Source organism: Sceloporus undulatus, chromosome 6, assembly GCF_019175285.1.
Source record: "Sceloporus undulatus isolate JIND9_A2432 ecotype Alabama chromosome 6, SceUnd_v1.1, whole genome shotgun sequence".
NCBI lineage: Eukaryota > Metazoa > Chordata > Lepidosauria > Squamata > Phrynosomatidae > Sceloporus > Sceloporus undulatus.
In genome coordinates this window covers 32,462,718-32,475,075 of record NC_056527.1, presented here as the reverse complement: position 1 = coordinate 32,475,075, position 12,358 = coordinate 32,462,718, and the positions used below count along the sequence as shown (strand labels likewise).

Sequence of the window (12,358 nt, the reverse complement as noted above, 5' to 3'; positions counted from 1 at the left end):
TGGCCACATTATGAAGTAACTAAGTCTCATGTGTTTTGTGTAACTTCTTCCAAAGCCTCCACAAATAGCCAACGTATGTGCCATGTCAAAAGTCTCCTTGAAATTCAGGAAGAGTTTCAAAAGCAGCTCAAATACGTTGTGGGGGAGGGGGGCGGGGGGAGCACAAAAACTGGAACATTTACATTTTTAGCTGTGACTCCCAGAATAGCTAGCTCAGCCAGTGGCCAGAGCACAGCTCAGAGGCCTCCAAAATTTTATGAAAGAGATATGGAGCACCTGGCTCCATCCTCTAAAATTATTTTAACTTGTATGCCTCATTTAAGTTCTGTACAGAAAATTGCACAATGATAAGCATAGCATGGAAAATTTGTCCTTTGTATTACAACTCACAGGATTCCCCAGCCAGTATGTCCAGTGGCCACAGTGGCTGGGAATTTGAGGAACTGTAGTTAAAAAATGTAATGTTTCCAAGTTCTGGGGGAGGATGAAGATTCTTGCTTGATACGCACAAAAATTCCTGTAAATACTTTTATGGTGAAGGTATATAATATTTTCAGGATAAACCTGATATTAGCTATAAAAATATATTCTTGTTTGTTTACAACTTAACGTATAGCTGTTGGAGCCACTGCAGTATACCCAATAGATCTTGTGAAAACCCGGATGCAGAACCAGCGCTCCACTGGGTCATTTGTTGGAGAGCTGATGTACAAGAACAGCTTTGATTGCTTTAAGAAAGTGCTACGTTATGAAGGATTCTTTGGACTCTATAGAGGTCAGTATTCAGATTTTTTTCATCTGATTGTAAGAGGACAGTAGAGATTTCCTGCCAGACTTGCTTCTTTATTTGTCAGTTAATCCTGACTCAAAATGAGAATTTCTCACATTCTCTAAGCTTCCATTGCAGAGTCAGAATATGGGTTTGATTGTACTGATTGCCTCTACTGTTAGTTCACTAAGAAAAACATGATTTTCTCAAATTATAATGAATTAATTATATTTGCCCAGTGTCCACAGTGTCAGTTTTCTCCTGCTTTGTCTGATATCCACATCATTTCTATGATTCCTCCAGAAAATATTTTATGATGAATCTAGAAAAGCTTTTTCTGTTCTCTTCAGAACAGGCTGTGAGCACCACCTCTACTGGATATTGTACTTTCTGGACTGATCTAAACTGAAAAAAAGAGAGCATCCAATTCAACATGAAATGCACATTTCTGAAATACACAGTTGCTTGCTTCAAAGGCTGAGGCTGCTGTTGGAAATATTGGGAGTCATTTTATCTTGCTTAATGACATTCCATTAGTGTATTCATGTGATGGTTGTTGAGTACCTTCAAATCATTTCTGACATATGATGAACCTTGGCAAGATTTGTTCAGAAGGGTTTTCCCTTCCCTGACGCTGAGAGAATGTGACTAGTCCAAGATCACTCAGTGGCTTTCCATGGCTGAACAGAGACTTGAGACTTGGTCTTCAGAGTTGTAGTCTAATGTTTAAACCACTACTCCATGGTGGCTCACATGACACATACAGCAAATGTGGTGATGATATCATCATTATAGTATTGAATAAACTTAATAAATAAATATCAGTAATCATAAACTGGTATATCAATTACCTATATCTCTCCTGTAATGGGAAACCCCAGAAAAGTGATATATAAGAAAATTTGTTTTGATAATGCCAAATGGCAGGGTCCACTTCTAAGAAGACAAGTCACTGTGCTGCTTGCTGCAGTCATGGCTGCAGCACATCACTTGCTCTGAGGTCAGAACGAGGCACTCAGCATGAATCACATGGCTGGGCACTTTGTTTTGATCTTACAGTGAACAATGTGACATGGCGGTAGCTGCGCCAGGTAGCACAGCAAGATGTGCATGCAAACAACCTGCCATTGTCAAAAAGGAGGGCTCCTGGGAGATCCAAAAGGTAGGGTTTTTAAAATAAATAAATTTCAGTGCTGAACAGACCAGGCATCATTCAGACTCTCAAACATCATCCAGATCCTCTAATGGCTGGAGGAGTGACAAATACAATAAAATGCTTAATACTAAGGGGGGATCTTTGAGGTAAAATCACTCTGTTAAAAATTGGCCTCTCTTTCTGTTATGGAAGATGGAGGAAGCCCAAACTATCCTAAGAACCATAAAATTGCATTGTAGTATACAACTTCTTCTTCGTGGTCTCTGCAAATCATACAAATGGGTTGTTACTGAATGGGCAACAGCATTGGTTGTAGAGGAGTTAACCTATTCCAGGTCCAGCTTTGGCATAAATTTCCTGCTTTGGGGAGAAGGTTGACAACTGTGTTGGCACTGGCTCCCACTGTCAACATCAGAGCTTCAACATGGGGAATAGGAGTGCTGTATAACTTTCTTTGTAGCGATGGTGGTGGGATTTAAAGGTCAAATCTTGCCTTCTGCACTCATGGATGGGGAGATTCAATATCTGTTCCTGGCACCAGAGTTGAATCCAAATCCTTGTAGGATGTAGATTTACCTACTCTGCAGTGTCAGAGATCAGTGAAACAATTAGTATCTATATTAGACAGGAAAAAGCAGTCATGGTAGAAAGAATAAAATTATGAATATTATAAACCTGAGGCAATGTCCCATCAGCTTTTTAGTATTAGACTTGGGTTGACAATTAATAGCAATCGACAGATTTCCAAAGCAGTTAGCTTGTTGAATGTTAATTCATTACCTGGACTCATTTTGTTGTTGCTGCTGGCCTTTATACTATAACGATGTTGCTGTATGGAAGGAAGATTCCCTTTGTAAATCTCTGTGGAATGAATGAATGAATGAAGGTGGTATGTGGCATTCATTTTTACTTAGGCAAGATAAATCATGTCTTCTGCATTTTCAATTTTCATAGTGCAAGGGTGAGCAAAAGGTCTGATTTTGCAGCTGTAGCTCTCCGCACACACCCAAAATATGTTTTGAATTTTTTAAAAGTAAAACTTCCAGGAAGTATAATTTTCTTTTAAAATGAGATGCCTTCAACACTTTGTTGTGATAAAAAAATAAATACAAGGGTTTTAGTTAACTGGCAGTGGACTTCCAGCCATTTTCTGTTTTGGGGGCAGGTTCAATTTACAGTGATCCCAGGGTGTGAGAAACTGGCTCCTGGCACACCTCCAAAGCCAGGTTAGGACCCTTGACAACAAGCACCTCTGTCTTGTCTGGGTTCAGTTTCAGATTGATTTTTCCCACCCAGCCCTTTATATCCAGCAGAGACATACTTTTCTTAGCTGATACTATTTCTGAAGGCATAGAGAGGTACATTTGGGGGTTAATCAGTATAGTGATAGCACCTTCCCCCATGTCTCCAGGTGATCTCCCAGTAGTTTCTGGTAGAAGTTAAAGAGCATTGTGGATAGAATGGCACAAACAAACAAACAAGCTTCATTTATATACCGCTTCATACCGCCTAAGTAGTGTCTAAGCGGTTTACAACTGTAAGGTAATTTGCCCCCAACAATCTGGGTACTCATTTTAACGACCTCAGAAGGATGCAAGCCTGTGTCAAGCTTGAGCCCTTTTGCTGGTCTTGAACTCGCAACCTTGTGGTTTTAAGTGAGTGGCTGCAGTACAGGCATTTAACCACTGCGCCATCAGGGCTCCTTATGGTATGCCTTATAACAGCAGCTGTTCACAACCACTACCATCTGAAACCTACATGAGAAATAGGACCAGAACCACTGAAGCACAGTGCCCTGATTCTTGAACCCCTCAGGTGTTCCAGAAGGATACAATGGGTGATGGTAGAATTCAAAGATATAGCCATGTTAGTCTGTAATAAGAAGTTGGCAGCATGAGCTTTTGTAGACTTCAGTCTACAAAAGCTCATGCTGCCAACGTCTTTCTTTCTGTTAGTCTCAAAGGTGCTACAAGATCTCGCTACATAATGGTTGATGGTATCGAATACCACAGAGAGATCCAAAAGCACCAACAATGACACGTTTCCCCTGTCAGTGCTTAGGCAGAGATCATCCGCTAAGGTGACCATAGTCATCTAAGCTCTATATCTTGCTCTGAAGCTGGTTTGAAATTACCATAAAAAGTGCGTATCATCCAAGGTTGCCTGGAGTTTGAAGGTAACTGCCCTCTTGATCACTTTGCCCACAAAAGGAAGATTTGGTACTGGTCTTTAGTTGTTAAAGTTTTCTTCAATACAGGTATTATGCATAGTTTAAAGAAAGGGAGACTACCTCAATTCTTTTAAAACAGGAGTATGGAAAACTTATTTGGACTACATCTCCCAGAATTTCCAGAAAGTATTTTTTGAAAAGTTACTTTTGGACTACATCAGAATTCCCACTGCCTTGCTGGCTGGGAATTGTGGGAGCTGTAGTTGTAAAGTAGCATGTCTGCATTCTGATTAAAACCAATCAAATGGAGAGATTCCTTGACATCCCTAGACATTGAGCATGGACAGTGTAAAGACAGAGAGAATATAGAATCCTTTTCCCCTGACCATGGATTTTCCACTTCTCACAGTCTAGCATCCGTTGAAAAGCAGACAAAAAAAAAAAGCTTTAAAGACTTCTCATAAAGCAGGCAAACAGTAGTGCAACAAAATTGGTTTGCTCCGAAATCAAGCATCAACAGCAATCTCAACAGCTGATGAAAAAGAACAAAGTGGTGGAATAACCATAAATGTTGTTCATTCTCTCATTTGGAATGCTTCAAGATAGACACCTCTCAAAATTGGTATTAAAAAAAATCTGAGCTATTTTTACTCAACCATGGAAATTAGTATAAATTGCAGTTTGTTCTGTTGACTTTCTCAGAAGTAGTTGCTTAAGCAAGTGGTAAATTATCCTACAACATAGTCTTGCTTGTGAAAGTAATCTCTCTCTCTCTCTCTCATATATATATATATATATATATATATACTCATTTTCTCACTTTTCCATGAAACCTTTCTGTGACATTTGATTTACAATCCTCTTGCAATATTTTATTTCAGAACAATTCAAATGAGAAATCCAATGTCAAACATGAAACACAGCTTCCTGCCTCTGTATTTATACACTGGATTGCTTTCTTCTAGTATTTTGTGTATACCTAGGTAAATAAATTGGGCTCCTAAATTTAAATTCTAAATAAGATGTTTGTTATGTGATCCTTTGATCACATAACAAGATCTGACGAACGTATGAAAATATTATTAAATCAGCCCATATAGCTCCAGTATGCATGCTCCTTGGCTCTGCAAAGTCTTGGGCACATAAAAAGCATAAGACCCTAAGAAGAGCCTACCTAATCTGACATTTTATTGACATAGTGGACAGTTAGTATGGACTAATGGACCAATTAGTATGGACCAATGGATATGAATATAGCAGTGTGCTTCATCTTGCATGCTCCAGCAACTGATACACAGAATCATACTACTGGTGATTTTAGAGGTGATCTATAGTCATCCTTACTGGTAGCCATTGATGTTCAAGACCAGGTGTGAAGTCGAAGGCTTTCATTTCTGGCATCCATGGTTTTTTGTGGGTTTCAGAGAATGCCAGCCACAGATGCTGGCGAAACGTCAGGGAGAAAATTTTCTAGAACATGGCCACATAGACCAAAAAACCCACCAAGAAAACATTCAAGACCAGGGTTGTCATCTAAGCTCATGGAAAATACTTTGGTTGTTTTATTAGCATGTTATGATCCACCAGCCAGAACAAATGCAAATGTTTGCAAATGTGGAACAAATGAAAGTCAGAAATCCTTGATAATCTCATAATATTCCAGGAGATCCCAAATCTGCCCACCTTTCTTGTATATCTTGCTGCTGCTGCTAACTGAAACTAAACATTTATGTTGTGTTCTTCATGCATTCAGATAGTATGGCAGCCATTTCAGTCATTGTAACCCTGTAAGTTTGGCTTGATAACTGAATCTGTGCAGAAGTGAAATTTTAACTGGTATAGTGAGAGGTTTCCCTGTTCACAACCTTGTCTGTTAGTCACAGCGATTCAACACCAACTTGCAGTGTGCGCAAATAAATCTCTCTGATCTTTTAAGTGTATGGGATGGGTATGTGTATAATAGCATCTGAATTGTGTGCTTTATGTTATTGTTTTTCAATCAAATGTCTAGGTACAACTTCACATATACTTGTTTGTATGCTAACTTAATACTATGTTTTATATAGTATTTTTGTGCTCTTTACAGGTCTTTTGCCACAGTTATTGGGTGTAGCCCCAGAAAAGGCGATTAAACTTACTGTAAGTTGAATGTAAAACTCATAGGTCAGAATCCATTGTTTTGTGCTGAAAAACTGTAAATCTTTACCTGGCAGTAAGATACATTAACTCAGAGCTGATTACCTCTGAGTAGATATTATAGGATTGTATTGAATGAGTTGTTGCATGCTTTAAGCCTGCATAAGTATATAGTATACTGTTTCCTTGAATAAAACTATACTTGAAGAATCCAGTATATATAAACAGTGTACCTCTATAAAGCTACCATTCAAAATGCTCAAGAAGTAACCTTCTGACACTTGAACATATATTTATATTGTGTTATGTTATATTCATATATTATATAGTTAGATTCTGTGTGTTTTGGGTGAGAATTAGGGTAATGAGTGTTGCATGGCAGCCTCATTTGTAATAGTCACTTGTATTCACTCTGGATTAACTCTGGATTATTTATCACAAAAAAGAACAAACCTTCCACTCTTACAGTTTCCTATTAGTGTAATAAAAACAGTAATATGCAATTGAAATCATTTAGGAGTTGCATGTTTTCATGTTACTTAGCTTTGTTTTTAGCACTTGAAAGTTAGAAATGCATTTAATGAATTCATAGATAATCAATATGTAGAATTCCAAACTGAAATTATGTGTTCACTGACTTAAAAGTAAACAATTTAAATAATTAAAACTTATTTTCAAGGTAAGGCTGTAAGGCAGTAGAATATTTTTCAAGGAATACTGACAAATGTCTTAAGCAAATATCTGAATTACGTTATTTTTGTAGGCAAATGTATATATCCGTTGATTCCCTGAATGCTGCAAATCTGGTTTTAAGCTTAGTAAATGTACTTTCCTAACTCTGTGTGTGTGTGTGTGTGTGTGTGTGTGTGTGTGTGTGTGTGTTAGTGTTATCTTGATGGTAGACATAGAATTTGTATTTTGGGTAGCTGTAATTTTTTTTAAAAAAAATGGGTCATGCTTTTTCTCATTTGACTGGATGTTTATTTCTTAAGGTAAACGATTTTGTGAGAGACAAATTTATGCTCAAAGATGGCTCTGTTCCTCTCGCAGCAGAAATTCTTGCTGGCGGCTGTGTAAGTGTTTCTTTTATTTTTTTTTTATCCAAGATGTATTACTGTATTTATTATGAACGTAACCACAAAAATTGGGGTTTAGGTTAAATTGTGCAGCTAGTGAACCTCTATGTTTCTCTCTTAAATAGTCAACTGATGCTTGCTACTTAATGTTAGTGAGGGTTGTTAGTGGTTTTAAATGCAGTAGTAATTATTTTGGCATCTTAGTGTAACATTTTAAAGGCTCACAGACTAAAGCTTATAAACAGTTACATGTGTTGCATGTGAAGTTATATAAAAGTTGATATAATACACAATTTCCTTGTGACATCTATTCTGCTGTATCCGTTTATTTGTCTATTTTCCTTCTCTTTTCAGCCATACCTAATCCACAAACTTTCCCATTTTAGCTTGTCATACCAGTTTCTCAAGTGGCAAAAACTACTCACAGAATATTGTTGCCATAGTGTTGTTGGTTTTTGTAGTGTTAACTGGGCACATCATGTGTTCCATAATGTAGGCTGTCTCTGAAATGCATTACGCAAATCCTGTTTTGCTTTCATGGAGTTTGTATCATAATGAACAACCTGTGTTTCATTCACTAAATGACAATATTTCTGCTGTTTAGCTTTGCAACAGCAAGTCATATAATTATAACAAGCACTATATCAGAGGAGGAGGGTATTGATTTTGTTCAAGCAATTATAAATCCTTTTTACTTGAAATGAACTCTTGTTCAAAGATGAGTGCCATTTTAAAAGACAGAGAGTGCTGTTCATTTAAACTGGCTTTGATCAGCGGGGCAGGGTAGAGCTGGTGGAGTTCCAAGCTGACTGGTAAATTTCTGCTGTCATAAGAAGGATGAGGTCACTCTTTGAAAGCAATTTATATCTCTGCCGAAAAGAACATGGAAGTGCAAACCAATCCCAGCAAACAGTACCGTAATAACAGGAGAAGAAGAGAGGCATGCCGTTGTGCTTGCAGAAAGCAGACTGCAGTATGTAGCTTTGAGACTATATTTGTTCAGTGTTCATTTCTGCAATTTTCCCAAGATGAGGGTGATGTCTCCTTGCTCTGTTTGATCACTGACCTGTCACACATTGCCAGGTAGGCTCACCTGTTTTGTAACTGGGAGAATTCAGGGAGGAGAATTAAGAGGAAAAAATTAAAGAATATGGGCCTTTTAAAAATTCACAAACATAAAAAAAACCAGAATTGCAGAGCTGAAAATGAAATAAAATCCTTGTCAGTGCAGCAGAAAAACCACCAAATGACCTAGAGCACACTCACACACACACACACACACACACACACACACACACACACAACCCCAAGACACACTGCTTTTATTTTCACATTGATATTTTATCATTTATATGCCACCCTCTATGACCCATTTATACCCTGTTGGTATCTATCTGGTTTATTTTACTTATTTATTTTACTTATTTCAAAATAATAAATTTGTCTCAAACACATCTCTAAGTAATGCTCCAGCTATCTTTTTCAATAGTTTAGTGTGTGTAAATTATGTCCTTAGATAGGACAATTTGTTAGCCTTTTTTTTTTAAATGCTACGTACACTGAATATCTCACTTGGCATTCTCATGCTAAAATTAATTGTGTGATTCTGCATAATTTTCTGGCAGTAGAGATTTGGTGGCAAACAGCCCAAATTTTTCTTTGAATGAGAGTGTTTAAAGGGCATAGAGCATTGCCAGGGAGATAAGAGACTTGTGTGTTTCCCCATGGGTGGTCTTGTTTTGTTATGTTTTGGTAGTTCTTTCAGACCTGGCAGTATGGAATTGAGTTGGTAATGTTCTCCTATGTTGTGGGATGGCTGTCTTTCTCTCTTGCTAACATTTGGTAGATGTTAGATATAACAGTTTTAAGTGGATTCTGGTGTAGACCAGGAGATGCCATATTCTGAAAGCCTTAGTGTCACGTGTCAAGGAAATTGGATTATTTTCTATTCCTTTCTTAAATGATAAAGTTGCTAAGGTTGCAGTTTGAAGGGAAAGGGCTTTTTCAATCCTTCCCTTTTGAGCTATTTCTCTTGCCCTTCCCACCTTCTTTTTTATCCCTATTTGAGGAGTCAATTACCACCATCTTTCCCCCAGTGGTTATCAAAGTAGGACGCTACAGAAAAGTGGCACATTTTAAGAAACTCTGTCTCATTTTCAAATTTTAGTCAGTGTATTTTTTAAACTCTCTTCCCTGATACTCTCACACTTTTGTCCTGTTATGAATAGCCCCAATTTGGTTCTTACATTAGATCTTTGCTCTTTCCCCCGCCTTTTCTGTTCTGGTCTCCAAACTGTGGAATCCTCCCTCCCCAGAGGTCTGTTTGGCTTTGCTGACCTTTTTAAGCACCAGTCTGGGCTGATAAAAATAAACATTAAAAAATAAATAAATCTGATTTTTAAAATTTAAATTGACAATTTTTAAAAATATGAACCAGGTTTCAATTTCCCCCCCTTAAACTATTAGTAAAAAAGAGGTCAAAGTTATCATAAAGAATATTAATTATATAACTTCTAATTAATTCTGTGATCATGTCTATTTTGCTGTTGGTGCATATGAAGTGCATTCTCACTCTTGTTCTCCATCTTGATTCTCTCCAAGTGCAAAAATAGAGAAGGTCAATGGATAGAGAATCTAGGGAGATGGAGTAGAAAGTAACAAGGAAGAGACTGGATCTAAATGGTAGAGATCACATTTTTGATTAATTGAAAATTTACCTGTGGGGAAAAAGAGAATAATTGCTCAGTGCTTATGTACTAGTGAAACCTAGATCTCTGAATATGTGTTAAGGCCATATTGAATTGTAATGTAACTCTATGAAAAGTTATGGCTAAATAAAATCATCCTCACTAGTGCATTAAACTGTGATTTGAATCCCTAAAATCGAGTCCCCTGGGGATGCAATATAAACCATAATTTAAACCATGAGTTAAATTGACTTGATTTAAATTGAATCAGCCCTGACACCAAGAGAAGTTATTTTTATTCTCACAAGCTTTTTAAAGAAATATATTCTTACAGGCCATTTTTATAATTATCCTTCTCCATGCTGCTTTGTCTTCTGCTTGGAAGATGCTGTTTTCGTTTTTCCTTTTAAATCAGTATTTTAAAGGCATGTTTTGTTTTCTTATGTTTGTCACCCTAAGTGTGAATGTGCTAGAGTGACTCAAAAATACAAAACAGAATAAACAGAATAAATAATATGATGCAGTGATAATAACGGGAGAGATCTAACAGTGACTTGTCACAGTCTATACTGTACAGTGCTCCCTAAGATGATGATCTATAAGATTCTGTTGAAATGCAGAGGAGGAGGGAACAATCTGACCGTCTGTGCAAAAGGACAGGAGCTTTCACAATGTACGTTTGTTTATGGATCTCCTAGGAGGCAGATAGCTTGGTTTACACTACTTCTGCACACGTCTGCTTAAAATCAACCCCTATTTAGTTCAATCGAGCTTATACTTATAGTGAGGGTAGTATCATTAATGGTGCTTTTGCTTTGCCCTTTGGATGTCGTTAACGTTTAAGTGAAATGAAGTTTAAAGGATTTGTTTTGCTTCATATTTTTGTAAACCGATCCATTTGAGAAACTGTGAGGTTTTTGTTTTGTTTGTATTTAAAAGGATCAAGAACGATAGCCTCTTGAAAAGGAACAAGTGTTTCAAGTGGCTCAACAGGTATACTGTCCTTATGGAATGCAAAGCACTTTGTTAGGGGCAGTGTCAGATGAACAGTTGTGTTTTGCTGTTTGCTGTGTATTTGGCATGCATTGACTTCTGAGTCACTAGGGAGCTCACCTTGCAGGCTGATTACTGAGAATTAGTACACATGATTGACTTTTGCACTTGCATCCACAAAGCTGCTTGTCTCATTGAAAACGCCTCCTTCAGTTTTGGAAAAATAGAGGGTTTTTGTTTCATGACCCATGATACGTCCATTGACAGTCAGTTCCATCTTCTCATTAAAAAGAAGGAGATGATGACTATAGGACTGATGTGTAAATTACTCTGTTGATTTCAAGTCCTAAAATGTTTCTTGTCTCATGATGTCATTTTAAAAAATCTCTGTTATGGCTGGTTAAGACTCATTTTGTTTGCTAACTTTCAGTGTTCAGTGTCATGCTCTTCATACTTTTAGTGCTCTGATAGCATCTTCTGTACTTTATATTAACGCTTTGGAGCTTCTAACTTTATCTGTAGGGTTGTTAAGCCTGGCTATAGATGTGTAAATATAGATTGCTCTGTAAACATACAGAACTTAATTTCTGAGTATTTTACATTTTTACTTTGACAGCTCTCTATTTAAAAGAGTTCTCTTAGTATTGCGGTTGTGGAGACATATTAAACCTAATTGTTTTTCCAATCATTAATGATTTTTCTTTTCTAGGAAAATTTTCAGAAGTCATTTTGCTTTAGAAATAATTCCCAAGAAACAATAGATAGGAGCCTTGTCTTTGTTTGTTTTGCTGTTTTAATCACATTTAATTTGGATATATATCCTGTTTTAGTTAGTAGGATTTTCATCATGTGCTTAGGAATGAAGTACTTTTTTTTAGGAATGTAACAGCAACACAATGACAGAGTACAAGCAATTTAATTTGGGGGATAGTGCAGCTCTTCTCAGGTTTTGCAGGGATAGATTTGCCCCTGAACCCTTGTAGCTTGTCCACTGTTGGTATGGGCTCTAGATAGGCTGTTGTGTTTATGATCTTTGACTTATGGCAACCCTAAGGTGAAGATATCATGGGGCTTTCTTGACAAGATTTGTTCAGAAGAGATTTGTCATTGCCTTCCCCTGAGGCTGAGAGCATGTGACTTGCCCAAGATCACCAGTGGGTTTCAAGGCCAAGTGAGAAACGAATCTTGGTCTCCAGTCCAGTGTTCAGCCACTATGCACCCTGGCTCTCTGTAGATGAACTAAATATACTAATGGATTTACTTGGTCTTATAGTAGCTTTTTATAGTAAGAAATTAATTTTGGTTTGCATCATACCATCTCTGCCTCAGTGTGCTAACTACAGCTGTTTGCTTTTTGCACATTAGAAGAGC

The 12,358-nt window shown here is 37.3% G+C and overlaps 1 protein-coding gene across 3 annotated transcripts in view; it reads left to right on the top strand.

Moving 5' to 3' along the window:
• SLC25A13 (solute carrier family 25 member 13) overlaps nt 1-12,358 on the top strand; it is a 140,839-nt gene that overhangs the window by 95,425 nt on the left and 33,056 nt on the right. For all 3 annotated transcript variants that reach the window (XM_042472754.1, XM_042472753.1, XM_042472755.1), the window contains 3 exons: nt 617-775; nt 6,182-6,234; nt 7,224-7,304. In XM_042472754.1, the coding sequence (XP_042328688.1) occupies nt 617-775; nt 6,182-6,234; nt 7,224-7,304 (293 nt within the window). The remainder of the gene's footprint in view (nt 1-616; nt 776-6,181; nt 6,235-7,223; nt 7,305-12,358) is intronic.